An 18,769-nucleotide genomic window follows, 5' to 3' on the forward strand; every position below is an offset into this window, starting at 1 on the left:
TCAGCTTTGTAAAGGTCTTGATAACTTCATGGAAAAATAACATGTTGACTTTAAGCGTGTTCGTCAAGAATGATGTATCGATGATATTTGAACAGTCTACTAGTGAACGTTTTATAGATATGACATGCATTCATTTGACACGGTAACTTTACACTTTTGGTATTAATAGGCCTCAACAGCAGCAATATTTCCTAAATACATATCTAAATATATTATGTTTATTTTCTTTCTAAACCTAAATATTATTAGGTGGACTTGATATCAAGCTGCTATTTTTTGTATCAATATCTGCATACGTTTACTTACTTTAAAATGTAAAGATGTTTTCTTTCTTTTTTAAACTACTGGGTTCGAATCACTCATGGACATAGTATGTTTTCATAAAATTTCGTTTTTCATGTAATTTTTTTCTTAATTCAAACACACTTCTATTGTTTATAAGTGTTTCATGTCATTTCTCTTTATTATAATGTGCCGAGTTTGAAATAACCTTCCCACCTGGACACTGTTTCGTTTGTTTATGTTGTGAACCAATGTGTGAATGGGAGTCACGACAAACACTCCAAATACAGCATGTGGTAGATGTACCTGTGTTTTAATAGTCAAGCCTACTAACGAGAAATTTTATTGTTTTTCTGAGTGAACGGTGTTGATAAAGGCAGCATGCCTTTACAAGAAATAGTTGTAAATTTTACAAAGCTTTGAAAGAAAAAGAGCAAACAAGGTAGAGAACATATGTAGTGTGAAACAGTTTTAATGGATAACATGTTTCCAGTAGCAAATGGCTATGGTAAATCAATGTTTTCAAGTGCATGTACTTAGAATTCTGTTGAGTTTTACTGATGCGTATTAAACTTCTTATACTTTGTTTTGTTGTCAGAGTTATGTACAGATAGTTGTCGAAAATAATGCATACGAGTATAAGAGCTTTTCGACTGTAGTAGTATAGAGTATTATATATCTGAAACACTCTTAATCGTATACATTGTGTCTGATACACAGGGAAAACTAAGACAATTCGATTTTCAAGATTAAAAAAATATGTTTAGTTGGTTAGTTGTATGTTGTTTAACGTCCCTCTTGAGAATGTTTCACTGATATGGAGACGGTCAAAAACTTATGTTTAGTCTATGTATTCACATGTATTTCTTAAAAGGTTTGTCCTTAATAACTGGGAAATTTTAAAGACATTCAAATGACAAATACCTAATAATAGTTTATATAGGGATAAAGGTCTGGACCCAGTTGCACAAAAGTTAGTTAACTTTAACTGACAGTTAACCTACCATTAACTTGAACATTTATATAGTGTTAATTTGACATTAACTATCAGTTAAACTGAACTAACTGTTGTGCAACTGGCACGAGTTTTACATGTACGTCATGAATGTTACGGAGCTCCGATTAGGAAAAGTTGCCGCTTCTATGCAACACCTTTTTAAAGGTTAATACTAGTTACACATTGCATTTGACATGCAGTATATTTTATCTAAACACAAAGATTGTAATGAACTCTAATATAGTGATTTTTTGTGCTTTAAATCAAATATTTATTCACTTGGGATATTTATTTTTATCTAAGTGTTTATTGTAGCCTGTGTGCCTAAATAACTAACCACGTTTATTTGGAATATCTAGCAAGACTTGCCTAAATACCTACCTGATATCTTTACAAAATCATGTTACATAGATCGATGCTACCATCTTCATGATAACAGGGAACACAATCATAAATTTCATTGATTGAAACTATTTCAATACGTAGTTACGTGGTAATAACATCGGTCAAAATAATGTAACATATTTTTTTATATATACAAGATAGGTATTTCGTCAAGTGGTGGTATCTACTCTAGATGGAACGATCATTTGAAATGGAATTACTTATATTGTTATGAATGTGAACACTATATTGTTAAAATGTAATTATAATGATAGTACTAATATTTGTGATGATAATAGTAACACGTTGCTATTTCAGTGCCCGTCAGTAGTGCCACACTGTCACCATCGTCCAGTGTAGAGGTCATTGAAGGAACGTCCTTCACCTTCAGCTGTGTATCAAAAGCTTCCAGACCAGCAGCAAACATAACATGGTACAGTGACGGCGTTGTCGTGAGTGGAAGTTCATCGAGTACTTCAACGAATAACCTGTTGTACGATGTGACCAGTAATCTTACGTCATCCTATCAAAGAACGGATAATGAGAAGAGGATATATTGTACTGCAGTCAACATAAATGGAGACACTCCAATACAGTCGTCCCAAGCTCAACTAAATGTTATATGTAAGTATATATGTGGGGTATCATAATACAGTCCCTGAGACGTTCTACTTTACCATTTTCCGTTCGCTCACCTTTCGCTCACCGTGCGTTCACCATTCGTTCAGCGTGCGTTCACCGTTCGTTCACCGTTCACAAAGCGTTTAGCGTGCGCTCATCGTTCGTTCATCGTTCAGTCTTTTCATTGGCATTCGGAACACCAAAGTGAAAGGACCAATATTGATAGCAAGGCGAAAATAAAAAGTAAACGTGTGCATAAGAGTGGAAGGATACTTTCTTACTATATCAGAAATTTAATTTTGAAGTACAACAATGTCCGGATTATCCACTGTTCATTTGAGCTTTTGTTAAAACAATTCTAAATGAGAGACGAATATAAGAGCTTGTCGTTATGAATTTAACCCAAGTACAAAAAATAAGGCAGTTTCAGGTAATGAAAACCTCTTCCCCTGTGTTCACGATTTAGCATTTACAATTTCGGGCACAAATTATTATAATTATTTTGCATTGCTTGACAAGAAGAGTTTTAAACAAGTCACCCGCTTACTTTGAAAAATAAAAACAAACAAACGATGCTACATAATGTACATTGTAACGTATGTACGTGTCAGAATGTCAAACTGATATAGATATGCTTACGCCTATATATATGAAAGACATTGTCAATAAACTGATATTTACTACTCTTGTCAAATTTGAAACTTTGTAACATTTGTCCTTAATGCAAAGATGTAATTGTTTATATGGTACGTTTCTGCATTAGCTTTTAAACATTCTACGGGTAGTTCAGTATAATAAACAGTTTTATCTACATCAAATATATACAAATATTGCACGATCTAACTGCAATCTATGGTCACATCAATAATAAAGATAGAAAGTTTTGTACTGATTATTTCCTCGGGTCGATGTAGCTGCGACAAATGAATGACATAAAATATAAGTAGGAATATTCAATACTGTTAGGAGTGTTGATGTGTTGACACAGGGTATACCGTCCGTATTGTTTGTTTACTACATCTATCTTGACTCCTTTCGGGGGTGTTTGTTAATTACAGGTACCCAAACGATCGACCTCGTAAAGTTTGAAACCATACATGAACACCTGTTAATTCTGGATGTCACTACACATGTAGACTATAGTGTTTTCCTTTTCACATGCATTGTTTATATATTATACCCATGCATTAAATGTATCTGTACATGTAACGGTATACACAATGTGCATACGAAATTTGCTTTTGTTTGTGTATGACTGTTGCGTGTATTAATGTACAATTTGCGATAATTTCGTGAAATATATACATGTATACTCGGTACTTGTACAAAAATATGTTACATTGAATATATCCAGAACTGTAAAATATGCTGTATCACGATTCTGGTTTATTTCATTTTTTTTTTTATTAATTGATGAAATATACATGTACATGCATTTTATTACTTGACTATGAAATAAGTAAAATCCCAGGGAAAAATCCGAAACATTCCGAGTAAATAGATCATTTTGCGTTCAGCGTGCGCTCAGCGTTCGTTCACCGTTCACTTTGCGCTCTGCGTTCGCTCACCGTTCACCAAATTGCGTTCACCGTTCGCTCTGCGTTCGTTCACCATTCGCTCTGCGTTCGCTCACCGTGCGTTCACCGTTTGCTCATCGTTCAAGTGGAAAAGAAGAACGTTTCAGGGATTGTAAAGCGAACTTTTATCCTATATCATTGTGTTTCTGTTGAAAAACGAATCTTGTTTCTTACAATGCTCTTCCATTCAGAGGAATTCCGGTAAGTAAAAATCTAACTTATAGACATTGTAGGATATGCTCGCAAATAGTCTTGATTTTTTCTTCATATGTACAATTTAATTCAATTGAGAAATTCGTATATTGTTTGCACAAGCTTTAAATTCATGTAAAATAATTCAATGAATTAATAAAAGAAATTTCAATCCGGGCTTCATGCCAAGTATAAGACATTTAAATCATGGAGTGACTGTTTCTTCGCCAAGTGCCCGACATTGAAAGTACTAGTAAATGAAAGTCACGTGTCCTTTTGGATCTGACCATAAAACCGGAGGTCCCATTTTATATGTACCACTGTCGGTTATCCGCGCCTATGGAACGCTGTTACTGCCTTATAGTGTAAATTAACCTTACATTATTTCGATACATCTTTACGTTATGAGGTTACATCATTACATTATGTCGATAAATCGTTGCGTTATGTCGATACATTTTTATATTTCCATATCCATTGTCTTTTCCTACTATAACCTTGTCCTCACCAGTTGAATTTGTTTTTCTATAATTTAATTTTACTTGTAGCACGCAATTTGATTGGCTGAACACACAGCAAAAAAATAGTTTATATTGTATAATGCAACTTGGTATGGGGACACGCCCCCTTGAGAACCCAAAATGGCACTACTTTTTTTTTAAATTTCATATTGTTGGCCTTCTATGAAATATAAAATTAAGAGAACAAACCGTGCCGAATAAAATACTTTTTTGTCGATGTTCAACAAGGCGTACCTAGTTTTTTCACATATAATTACACAAAACATCAATGGTAAAAACACGTAGGATACTAATTATGATATAACGATATTATTTGCAAAATAATGGTATAATAAGTACTTGCAACTTTTCTGTTTCATTATAAAATATATTTGCACTTGGGGGATTGCTTGATCAGCCTATCAAAGCATATAATGCGTCATGTATTACAAAATGTACATATTTTAGATGATGTCACGCCAAATCGATGACATGTGGTTCGCATTCTGTGAATTGTTTACATTTTTCAGTGTCCGATCTAATAGGCGACAATGCTGCATATGTAATGATAATAGTAAGTTATAATTTAGTTTAAAACTTATATAAAGTAGGGAAATCGCAATTCATGTAGCATTTTTTGATGCATTACGTATTTTGTGTGATGTCGGGTTTAGGTTTATAAAAATAAAAATAAACAACTTTCCGGTACTTTCTGTTGGATCGTCTCAAAACTCGATCTTGCGCTGCTCAGTAAACACTAAGCTTACATAGGTAGCCCACACATATCTACTGTATCAGGATTCGTTGAAAACACCACCTTATGCTCCAGTTTTGCATAGATGGCGGTTTTCTCGTTCGACTCTTCCTCAGTCTGTTGATAAGTGAATCCCTGCGCAATGCAAGTGATTTCCATTTCTCAGTAATAGTTTACTTTTTTGTATAAATGAAGACGTGTACAATGTAGTTTTGTCTTTTTGCATCAAATTATAAGGAATAAAGCTAATTTTGAAGCGAATAGGATTAAAAGAAGTGTAAACAAGTTACATCATATCGTATAACATAGGTCAAAATTAGCTCCATTCCTTAAATAATCGCAATTGCTTTGGCTGTACTCGCAATTGTTACTCAGAACTTGCTCGGATAGAACACTTCAATTTTATACATGTAGATATATTTAAGACTATATATAGCTAATATTGTCAAAATTATTAAAATTTAGTGATCATCAAAAATATTTAAAAATCAGAATAATTGAAATGTGATTACTTTATTTTCATTATTTAAAAAAAATCAATTATAAGCATCGTACATAACTGTATAATAGAAAAAGAATCCAGATAAAACAGAGGTGTTTGAATTCTATATTCATCTGTACAGGCCTCAATGTACAAGGAAAGACAACTCTTCATAAACCGATAGGTTAAGAGTGCGCGATTCCCAGAGAATTTGCCCCAAATCCTAATCCGTTCATATTGACCATGGACAGCTCAAAAATGCTGTTCAGTTCTTATATTTATATTTATTTAATTAATCACCGTTTGTTTATTGCTTAGAACTATAAGTCGTAAAATATTTCTTTGCATAAAACGAACTATGTGTCAGTCGTATTCTGACGTACGTCAAAACATAGACACGACGTCACACTTAGCGAGATCTCTGTCACATCTGCTGTATTTTCTCTCTCGAATCATTACGCTCACTCAGTCGCGTGTTTTAAACTAGTCTAGTTCATACTTAGTTTATAGTCAATATGAACGGATTGTGTCGCGTATGACATGTCAAAAGTTGCAATATTTGATCTTTTTCAATTGTATTGTATAATTTTCCATTTGTATTTTATATTTTCCATTTGTATTGTATATTTTTCCATTTGTATTCTATATTTTCCATTTGTATTGTACAATTTTGAATTTGCATTCTATATTTTCCATTTGTATTCTATATTTCATTTGTATTGCATCCCAGGGATTGTTTATTTTGATTTGTTGCGAAGGATTTCATTAGTTAACGTTGCTTTGAGAATTGTTTACTGATGTAGACGTGCTTAGCGCACAGGGCAGTAGCAATGAGGGTTCTTTAACGTGCCAACACCTGCCACAACACAGGATATTTGTTTTTAAGGTCATTTCGGAAAGACCAGTGATTCTCACTTTTAAATGCCGAGTGTTTGGCAACGGAGCAATCACTACCTATGTTTATGTCTTATTAGCTTTGATGCGACAATGGCAGGAGCGGGGCTCGAACTCAAGACCTCCCGTCCACAAGTCCACAAACCAAGCGATATGTTACTGAGCTACCGCAACCAGGTCCATGCAGAATACAGCCCCCTCCCCAACATGATTTACTTTTATAGAACGGTCCAGAAAAGCATGCACATTTTATTTAGTCAGAATTTAGTAGATTCGGGGGACTTTGACCCTTGGGTTTAACATCGAGTTTAATTTGTTACAACTATTCATTGGATTAATCTTGATTTATCGTTTATCGAATTTGGTAATGCGCTACATGTTGAAGAGGTCAAGTTCAGGAGCCATGTTTAGCAGGAATGTACCGTAATTGCTAGATGCAATGGCGTGACACCCCCAGCCCCTCAATTAATTGCTTTTATGCGCCTATTGTGATCATCACATTCAAACCAGTTCCTGACTGATCTAGATAATCCTGAATGAAAGGATTCAGTAAACTGCTGGATGTCTGGGGGCTGTCTTAAGATCCCTAGTGACTCCAGGGCAAAGCCTTGGTGGGTGGGTGTAGGTGGAGGGCGAAATCCACTGAAACAAGTGCGTTCTAAAAAAATAAAACGTACATTCATGCTTTTGTCGACATTTTTATACAAAATAAACAAATTATTATATGTGTGAAGGGAGGGAGGGGGTGGGGTGGCCGGCAAGATTCGTCATTGCTACCTACATACATGTATCTTCAACTAGTCCTATATGGAACCGGTCGCGGTAGTTCAGTGATATACCCTTTGGTGCGTAACCGTGAGGTCGCATAGTTGAGTTCTACTCGTGTCCTGGCTGCATCAAACCTTAAACGTAAATATAGTTAATGCTTCGCCAAACGCATAGCTATTTAAAAGTGAGAATCACCGATAATGTGACCTTAAAAGCAGTTGGGACTGGCGTTGGCACGTTAAAGATCCCCACTGCTACGCCACTGTGCGTCTAGTTATGGTACGTCACTGGCCTACAGCTGGTGACGGCTAAATATAAGTGCGACCTAAGCTAAATTCGTAACAACTTCAAAATAAATGATCCCTCGGATACAATACAAATGGAAAAGTTTGCAATGCAAATGAAAATTGTACAATGCAAACGAAAAAATTATATAATACAAATGGAAAACATAGAATGCAAATGGTAAAGTATACAATATGAATAGAAACTATAGAATACAAATTAAAAAAAATTGACAATGCAAATGGAAATTATAGAAGGCAAATGAAAACTTATCCAATGCAAATGGATAATATAGAATACAAATGGAAATGATACAATACAAGTGGAAAAGATCAAATATTGCAACGTTTGACATTTCATAATGTTGACTGAATAATGTTGTTTATCTCTTAAATGTTATGTGGTTACATCATTTTGTTTTGTGCAAACACCATTATGCTATGATAAACTTTGAAGTGATGGAGATTGACGTGACCGGTCGACAGAGGATGCTTACTCCTGCTAGGCAACTGACCCCACATCTGTTATATCCAGGGGTCCGTGTTTAGCCAACTCTCCATTTTGTATTGCTTATACGAGTTATGATATTGATCAATGTTCATAATCTTCACCTTGGTTGCTTCTCTCTAAGTGAGCACCTTGGTCACTTGTTCACCATATATATATTTTATGTTACCTGATATATACATATACACTGCATGTTTTCTGATATCTGTGCTTTCAATATTTATCATTTAAATAAGCTACAGTATTTGTACTACCTATTGACAATAAACATTTATGCTAATGAGCTATTCATCCATCATGTCTAACGTTCCTTTGTTCAGACAACTCGAAGACTTTCACGGTGTTTGTGATACATGGGTACCTTACTGCTATTTTAACATCTAAATCATAACACTTGTTGCAGTGTTCAAATGGCAATCGGTACCGTAGTATATACAAAAGAAAAGCATACTTGTGCTCATATTAACGCAAACAAACGTTTCATTTTATTTTGATACCTACAACAGTTTTTCTTGTATATTCTCTAAGATATAAGAGCCAGTGTATGAGAAAAGGGTTCTTATAAATATAGCATACATATAACAAAAATAGGTTTTGATTGATTATTAAAGAGAAAAATATAAGGAATGAAAAAGTACCAGAATTACCATTTTTCTTACTGTTCAATGTTGAAAATACGTCTTTTATTACCATGACATCAAAATTTTGTGTGTTTATATTCTGACGTCGAATATTTTATGTCAAACCTTTAAAGTTACATCAATAACGTAACTGGCTTTCCATATAATTAAATAAAACAAAACGACAAATCAAATTACCGGTACATATGTAGTACATTTATTCATAATTCGCAAATTCGAAGTGATTGTAACTGTCAATACATGTTCTTATGATTGATGAAAATGACTAGATTTAACCATTGCTGTTTAAGTTATTCCATGAATAATGTTTGAATAAAGACTTTTTCCCGAACTTGGTTTGGAAATTTTCACATTTTTAAGCTGTGGTGGTACAATTCCAGGCTTTCTTTCTTTTTCCAGTAAAAGGAGATCTGACAATGCTATTAGAGCGTGGGGTATAAATCTTTCATTTTTTTTTTTTTCATTTTTCTATAGCATTTTAAAAATACATTATTCAGAATTACTTAATACTCAAGCTGGAAAAAATATTACTGTCCTCATTTACAGTTTTGTGCAATGTCATTTGCACTAGTAGTTCCGAAGGAGTGCTATTATCAATTCTGCTTGTAGAGTCAGATACATTATTTTCTGTTTCCGAAAGAAAATTGTGTATTTTGCTTAATATTTTCTGATCACAGGCTATTTAGGGCATAGAGGGCAGGGGCAATCGGTGTACGTGTCCCCCTTTAAAAGTGGGGGTGGGGGCATGTTTATTTCCATACTTTTTGAGGCGAACAGATTTTAGAACGCAGTTCGCAGCTCACTATCCGCAATTCAATAGTGAACTGTACTCTAGACCGCAGATCGCAATTCAAAATTTTATGTGCATAAAACAACACCACACTGGAATGATAAGGATGAGGTGCCAGTTACCAACCCCAAACACTGTGAAGAAATGGTGATGGTACTATCTCTAGTTACGGAGATCCGCCCTTCCAATTGTTATGCATAACGCATTACACTTAGTGAATAAATATCGGGTTCGGAATCATCGAAGACCCCTACCTCGGGGACTAAAATTTTGGGGGTAGGGTATTAGTGGTCCTCTCCCACCACTGCAAAGGAATGATGATCGTATTCGCACTAGTTATGGAGATCCGCTCCTCCAACTTTTCTTAATAACGCATTACACTTAAACATTGGGTTCGGAATAATCAAAAAACCCTACCCAGGGGACTGAAATTTTGGGGATAACATATAAATCGCCCACTCCCAACACTGTGAAAAAATGGTGATGGTACTCTCACTAGTTACGGAGATTGGCCCCTGAATTTTAAACATAATGCATTACACCTAGTGAATAAACATCGGGTTAGGTATCATCGAAGACCCCTACCCTACTCCGGGGAATGAAATTTTGGGGGTAAGGTATTAGTCGTACACCCCCACCACTGTAAAGAAATTGTGATGGTACTCTCATTTCTTACGGAGATCCGCCCCTCCATTTTTATGCGTAATGCATAACACTTAGTGAATAAACATCGGGCTTGGAATCATTGAACACCCTACCCAGGGGCCTGAAATTTTGGGGGTAAGGTATTAGTAGTCCAACCCCACCACTGTGAAGAAATGGTGATGGTACTCTTTCTAGTTACGGAGATCCGCCCCTTCAATTTTTATGTGTAACGCATTACACTAACTGAATAAACATCGGGTTCGGAATCATTGAAGACCCCTACCCCGAGGACTTAAATTGTGGGGGAAGGGTATTAGTGGTCCTCTCCCACCACTGTGAAGAAATAGTGATGGTACTCTCACTAGTTATGGAGATCCGCTCCTCCAACTTTTTTTAATAACGCATTACACTTAGAAAATAAACATCGAGTTCGGAATCATCGAAGACCCCTACCCCGGAGACTGAAATTTTGGGGGTTAAGGTATTAGTCGTCCACTGCCACCACTGTGGAGAAATGGTGATGGTACTCCCTCTAGTTACTGAAATCCGCCCTTCCATTTGTTTTATGCATACAGTACCCGCAACCTTATTCTTGACATTCCTATCGTGTTATATCGTACGTGTATCCTATCGTATCGTGCGTGTATCCTATCGTATGGTGTTTTGCGTTTATCCGATTTTCCGTTTTCTATCGTGTTTTGCGTTTATCAGGTCTATGAACAATTGAAAGAAATGAAATATCGCATCCAATTCTATTTCTTAAATGACACTTCGAGCGACTATTACACCTTGTTGTTGGAGATGGACGATAACCTCTCAGTGGCTGAGATCTTGAGACTTTTCGAGAAGCGCTTCAAATCGTCAGTGCATACACCAGATGAATTTCCAGTTAGTTTCTCAGTGTGGGAGAATCGCTGAACCAGTGGGCGGACCGGGTCCTCACCTTAGCGATACATGCTTTTCCATTTGTGCCTGATGTGCATTCACATTTCATTGCTCGGCTGTTTTATAGTCGAGGATCCAGATGCAGTTTTGTACGCCCTGGATGGTAGACATAAGACTGTAAAGGAAGCTACATGTATGGACAGGATGTAGTACTACCAGCATTCCCGATAAACCAAGTCAATTTGAGCCCAAGAAGGAAATGAGGATGGTAGACCAGGAGGAGGTTCAGCAACCAGTGGGAACAACGTCATTGAGGGATTTAAGGGACATGTCTGAGAAATGAGGAACTGGAGAAAGAACTGCGGGGCAGAATCCTTCCCCCAGATGTACGATTAATTACAGCAGGGCATGAACAGAAACCCTCGGGTGCTTCAAGTGTGGGGGCTGCTGTATATTTCAAGAGGGCTGACGGTAGCTCAATTAGAAGGATGCACCCAGAAGACAACGGTGAAACCTAAGGAGAAAGCCGAGGTCGATCAAGGGACACTTGAGCCTCAGGGGCAGGGAGCGACGATCCATCCACCGTTGGCTAAAGAGGGGTCTATCCACGGGGATGTATGGGTGCTGAAACCGAAGCGCTCTCCGCAAAGGCCCACGATATTGGTGTCAGACACTAGCAAAACAATAAAAGCTCATTGCACGAGTCATCAAAAAAAGGAAAAACCATGCACTCAATTATATGCGTCGTTTAAGGTATTCCATGTATAATGAAAGGATAATGAACAATTTTGAAGGATTTAGATCAACTTAAAAGTTTATTGTTAAATAATGATGAAAGTGAAGCAGATGAAATTCACATGACTGGTAAATGATTAGAAGCTGACCTTTTTGCACTTAAGACTTTTTGGAAGAGTTGTCTGCCCTTTGTAAAAATAAGAAAAATCTAATTTTCTAAAAATGTGTGTGGTCAATGATTAATTTTATTTCATATTTTCATAAAAAGAAAGTGTATGTAACTTTCTACCAAGAGATTAGTATGAAAATGTAATTTGTTTTTAAAATATTGTAATAAAACATGCTTTTCCCATATACTTCAATGTTAAATTCTAGGTGAAATAAATCAAGCAGTAAACAAAACTTTGAAAATTCCTATGGTGGATTATTTTTATTTGATGAACCCTTCAAAATGATACCATGAAAACAAATATTCCACCATCCATTCATTAGATATGAAATATGGTCATTATACATGGAATACCTTAAAGAGAAACAGGATCCGAGTCCGGTTCCTGGAGGCACCAGAGGAGAAGGATGAATCTGGGTACTAAATCATCGGGTGGGAAGACGACAAGTTTGAAGCCTTCTCTCCATGGATGAGTCATGTGTCCAGGACAGGTTCGAATTCCCATAGGATATCGCAGTGCCAGAGCTGAACGGGTTTGGTGCAAGGGACATGGAGTATTAACCAAATCAGGAGATATCACCTGTTTAGGAGTAGGACGTGGATAATGAGACGCTTGAGAAATGTCCGGAAATAGCGACGCGGGAAGTTTCTCAGCCAGAAGAGAAAAATGGGTTGTAGAAAGTTTTTGGCTAAGCAGCAGAGGAGACGGATGACATGCCCTGTTACCATGCTTCTTGGCCCTACAGAGACTTATTTGCCCCCGTTGGGCAATTACGCCCGACCACATGATCCATTGTAAAAATGACAATCCAGGGAGTGCAACTACAAGCAGTAGTGAACACAGGTAAAAGGATCAGTGTTAGTTTCACCATGATCTAGGAGGAACTTGATCCAATTCGCTCATAAAGCAATATGTCACCCTTGTGCAGGCTGGGTAAAACGCAAGGATGGGATGATTTATCACCTGTCCCGTGAATATACGCCTAGGAAATGTGGCATACAGTTTCCATGCCTATGTGGCTCCCCTAGAGGATCAGATTATGTGGAAATGGAGCTCCTGCATCAGCACAAAGCTCGCCTGGATTTAGAATTTGGTACTCATCTGAAAGGAGACAGTTCCCGTGACGTTCGGGCTTTCTGGGAACAAGGAGGAGGCCCAAGTCTCTGTGGCCAAAACACTCCAAGTTTCAGATGCCAAGTTGATATTTGCCTTCGTTATGACCCTATAATATCTAAGATTAGGAACTTTCAGGTGAGCTCAATTGCCCACAATGGCATTTGCTACCCCTTCCGAGGGTTCTGTAAGTTTGTCGTCGTTGTTCTCTATCCATGTATCAGTTTATTCAACTATTAGAGAGGTCTGAGACACCTTCGCGAGGCCTAATTTGCTACCCATTCAATCCAAAACTGAGGGCAAAAAGGAGAACCCAAGGGGTCCCTTTCCTTGCCTCCGCACCCCTTTTGTGGACCTGTCAAACATAAGTAGGGGCCTTCGATGATTCAGAACCCGATGTTTATTCTATACGTGTAATGCATTATGCATAAAAAATGAAGGGGCGGATCTCAGTAACTAGAGAGAGTACCATCACTATTTCTTCACAGTGGTGGCAGTGAACGACTAATACCTTACCCAAAAAATTCAGTCCCCGGGGTAGGGGTCTTCGATGATTTCAAACCTGATGTTTATTCACTGAGTGTAATGCGTTATTAAAAAAGGTTGGAGGAGCGGATCTCCGTAACTAGAGAGATTACCATCACCATTTCTTCCCAGTGGTAGGGGTGGACGACTGATACCTTACCCCCAAAATTTCAATCCCCGGGGTAGGGATCTTCGTTGATACCGAACCCGATGTTTATTCACTATGTGTAATCCGTTATGTTTAAAACTTAGGGGCCGATCTCCGTAACTAGTGAGAGTACCATCAGCATTTTTAACAGTGGTGGTAGTGGACGACTAATACCTTAACCTCCAAAATTTAAGTCCCCGGGGTAAGGATCTTTGATGATTCTGAACCCGATGTTTATTCACTAAGTGTAATTCGTTATTAAAAAAAAGTTGAAGGAGCGGATCTCCATAACTAGCGAGAGTACCATCACCATTTCTTCGCAGTTGTGGTAAAGGACCACTAATACCCTACCAACAAAATTTCAGTCCCCGGGGTAGGGATATTCCCCGCGGTAGTGGTCTTCAATGATTCCTAACCCGGTGTTTATTCACTAAGTGTAATGCGTTATGCATAAAAATTGGAGGGGCGGATCTCCGTAACTAGAGAGATTACCATCACCATTTCTTCACAGTGTTTGGAGTTGGTAACTGGCATCCCATCCTTATAATTCCAGTGTGGTATTGTTTTATGCATATAGAAATTTGAATTGCTAACTGTGTTCTAGAATGCAGTTCACTATTGAATTGCGAATAGTGAACTGTGAACTGCGTTCCAAAATCTAATTGCCACTTTTTGAATGATATTAGACAATATCACACAATGTCATTGAATCAAGCTACTCTATGCTTTGCCCATCTCTGCAGCTTTGACATATTGGTGATACGTTTATATTCAGACACACATCTGCTAGATTAGAAATGATTTAATTGAAGTAATTTGGAATCCAACAAGTCAATTATTCTATGATCTAACTCTTTTCTCCTTCTGCAAGAAGAAAAATTCCTTCTATAACTCAACGCTGATTTTTGTTTGAGAAAAGAAAGGTTAGACATATAAATTGATAATCGTTTTGTTTAACATGTGCTTTAAAATTGTGAAATAATGAATGATATAATGGTCGTTTATAGAAAATGTTAACTCTACTTTTGGTTTTGCCTATTAAGTGCTGTTCCACGTAAGAATCATGCAAAGGGTGGCACATCGACCGTCAGGGATTGAATTGATACTTATATATACTTTACCACTATACATAAGAACCCTATATGTGGTACTAATTGTTTCATCTGATGCATACCTGCAGAGATTTGTTACTAAAAATAGATTACCCCCACAATCAACACAAAATAGCTAAAAATAGGCAATAAATTGTAAATTGTATAATCAATACCGAGAGGAAAATACCAATATATTTTGGTCAATAAAAATATACAATGGCAAATAAAGTCCCCTTTTCCTTTATGCATTGCCATAGTGACAATATCTCACTTGTCTCCATGAGAACGGTTGATTTTATTTGATGAATATGGTTTTCTTGAAAAAACATCTAATTTTTAAAATTACTTTTCTTAAAACAGCAAACACTTACAATCGTATGAGATTTAAAAAAGAGAAAAGGGGATTTTGTTTAATCAATTTTCATTTTCAAAAGTGTGGAAAATTCATTTTTTTCCCAGAAATGCCTCCTTTAAAATGGTGAAAAATTCCGGGAAAATGAAAAAAAAACGAGATATATTGAAATCATTGAAATATAATAATTGTGCATTAACTTATCATCTTTAATTATTTCAGTTAATGATTATATCAATGTATTTTCATTTTTGTTTCTTAAACTATCGAGATATAATATATGATCCTACCAAATAGGTAAAACAATAATTTCTGAGAAATTTAGGTCGGGATCGAAATTCCCATTATACCTAACCCATTTGTTTCCACCACGAGTTGTACAGACGAATTTCAATTTGGAATTGGAGTTGTTTTTAAGCTTACCTTTGTAAGTTTTAATGAAGAGGCCATGTTACTGTTACATGTAAAGATGTGTGGTTTATCAACACTAACGATCGGTTAATATTCATATGAAGCACCATGTAAACAAGGTAGGACCTATATCTCTTTACCACAGGGGCTCAGTTTCAACATTCAGGGTATTCTTTAATCTCTATAGAGAAGTAGATCACAGTGAATGGGCTTGTCATATGTAGAGGTTAGAATTAATTATCCCCGGAAAAAGAATGTTCCCACCCCCGAAGATTTCTTTTCTATACAGCCCATGTGAATTGAGAGCCAGTTGATAAACTTCACTAAAGATATTAAGTATTACATTAAGGGTAGGGGATTTTTTTAACGCCATTTTCACAGTATTGGTGATAATTCATACTTGCTAATGTTATAATGCATTCTACATCAAGATATATGATTAAACCCATAACAAATATGACCAAATATTGACCAAATGGTACCTTTAACAAATCCATTGATATATAACACTCCCATATTCTATTTAAATATAATATTCAAGATGTATTACTGATGATATGGAGTATTTTGTGTGTTATACTGTTGCAGCTAAAAATGGCTTTATTTTCAAGTTTTTGTTCAAAGAGATTTATAGAAGAGGCTTTTGGTAATGAAAACCAGATCAATGAGAAATTATTCCACTTTTACGTGCAATTTACTGTATGTAAATCGAAAAAAAATATTAACGAAATAATATTTAAAAATATGAAAATGCGTGTACGTTATGCAATTTTATAAAATTCCAATGTTTAAACTTACAAGTAAAAAAAAACTACACGTTAATTCATTATTTCAACTTTTGTTTTGCTTTGAAAAATGAGTTGAATACTAAATGAAACATTATAGAAAAGTTGAGTGGATTATTCAAAACTTGAAAAAATGGCGCATTTTTCTCTAACTGGCATAAAAATGTCCCAAAATTCTGTAGTGTCCGCAACATGTGCATATTTTGGAATGCCTGATGACTTATATTTCTATACTCTTACTGGTAAGAGGCAATACAGTTACTAGTGTATCTACCAAAGAAACAGACTCTAATTCATTATTGCTAAATTTTCTGGCAGATATATTGTGTTTTGTAAAGTCCGCAACCTTGTGGAGTCTTCAACGGCTTTTTGATTTCATAGATTTTTTCAAGAAAATGTATTGTGATTTATCTTTATGATAACTATAACTATTCAAGTATTTACTTTAAACATGTAATGGATTAAAATACTGTAAAAATATATGTTCAAACTCGGAATTTACACCCATAACATATATTGTATACATATTCAAAATCCTTCAATTTTCAGTCTAAAGTTACATATTTCAAGTCAATTTTCACATATTTCAAACTGAAGAAGTGGAAACTAATTAAACAAATATATGTCAAGATCTTAATTGTTTAATGATAAATCTAAATATATTCCAATTTAATTATGTTGCAGACACTACAGTAATGATATGTATTCCAATTTTCTTAAGTGCCATAGACTAAAATATTTCAATGAGCCACTAAGATGAGCAGCCCAGAGAGGTTAATGAAATCAAGGGAGAAGATAGAAGAAATAGGGTGAAATTAAAAAAAAACCCAGTGAAGCTAAAGAAAGACAAAATAAGGAAAAGGAGAAAGAGAGAGATGGGGGAGGTATTAAAAAACAATCCCCAATTTCTTGCCACACTTGGAAAAAAGAGATTACATGAATAAAAAAAATACAGACAGAAAGAAATCTTGAGAGAAAGAAAAGGTTGAAATTGAAAAGGAAATGCAAGAAAAAGTGAACACAAAATATTGGAAAGAAAAGAACTTTAAAAAGGAAAGAATTAAAACCAAAAAGGGCAGAGAAAGAACTGTTATTTGTGACAAACATAATTTTCAGATCATAGCTATGGACAAGGAGAAAGATGAGGTTGAAATCCCCCCCTCCCCCTCCCCCCCCCCCCCCCCCCCCCCCCCCAGTACCATTCCTGTTCACACGAAATACAGAAAGTAGATTCCTCCTGGGGAAACTAATGATAAAATTAGCGTCATACTTTCTGAGCCAATTTTATCCCCAAACAGTACCAATGACAAGTTATTTCATTCTTTTGATAATTAAGTACTGTTTATATGCAAACATTATTTTGCATTCAACATTTAGTTCCAAGTTCAAGTTTGTTTGAATTTGAAAAAAAATAAATAAAAGATTTGTTCATAAATTTATCTACAGTATTTGCAGTGTCTACAACAGCACTAATTATCATTTCACTTTTATTTCATTACAATATTTCTGAAATAAGTGAATATAATAAAACATCTCTAATATTCTGTTATTTTGATGATAAAGTTGGATAACTTTATTTAAAAATACAAATGGTTAGTTTGAAAGATGACACTTCAAACTTGTATGTACACACTTTATAATTGATATATAGGTATCATTTCCAAAAGTATCATTCTAGCCCCCCCCCCCTTTTTTTAACAAATGTTCCCATCATGTTATACCATTCACTAACATAGAAAACAAGTTAGAATTTAAGGTTTTTAATTTACTTCATTCAAATCAAATATGGATTCAATCAGAAATACTTCAGTATATTTGTAGTGTCCGCAACAATATAAAATCTGAGAGAAAACAAATAAGAGTCCTCAGTAAATTCTTTAATTTATGAAATTTACTCTATAAAATCATTCCTTAGAACATGTTTAATAGAATGAACATCTGTGATACTATCAATATTTTTTGAAACTGCATAACAATGTATAACAACAAAAATTTAATGATTAATGTTATATGGTAATTCCCATTTCAAAAAAAAAAAAACCACATTCTACAACTTTTGATATTTAATTTTCCAGAGTTGATCCTATGGCACATGAATTAGTCGATCAAGAAACATTCATCAACATTGATTTTAAAATAAATGACAATATATTAGATATGTAATATATGGTGACCTGTAGTGTCCGCAACAAAAATATCTATGTATTTTCAAAATTTAAGAGGAATGAAATGT

At 35.5% G+C, this 18,769-nt stretch overlaps 1 protein-coding gene across 1 annotated transcript in view; it reads left to right on the forward strand.

The window, feature by feature from the left end:
* Positions 1-765: 765 nt before the first annotated feature.
* Positions 766-18,769, forward strand: part of LOC130048670 (peroxidasin-like) — a 416,263-nt gene continuing 398,259 nt past the window's right edge. The window contains exons 1-2 of the mRNA XM_056145683.1: positions 766-790; positions 1,982-2,287. Of these exons, the coding sequence (XP_056001658.1) occupies positions 766-790; positions 1,982-2,287 (331 nt within the window). The remainder of the gene's footprint in view (positions 791-1,981; positions 2,288-18,769) is intronic.

This window comes from Ostrea edulis, chromosome 1 (assembly GCF_947568905.1).
Source record: "Ostrea edulis chromosome 1, xbOstEdul1.1, whole genome shotgun sequence".
NCBI lineage: Eukaryota > Metazoa > Mollusca > Bivalvia > Ostreida > Ostreidae > Ostrea > Ostrea edulis.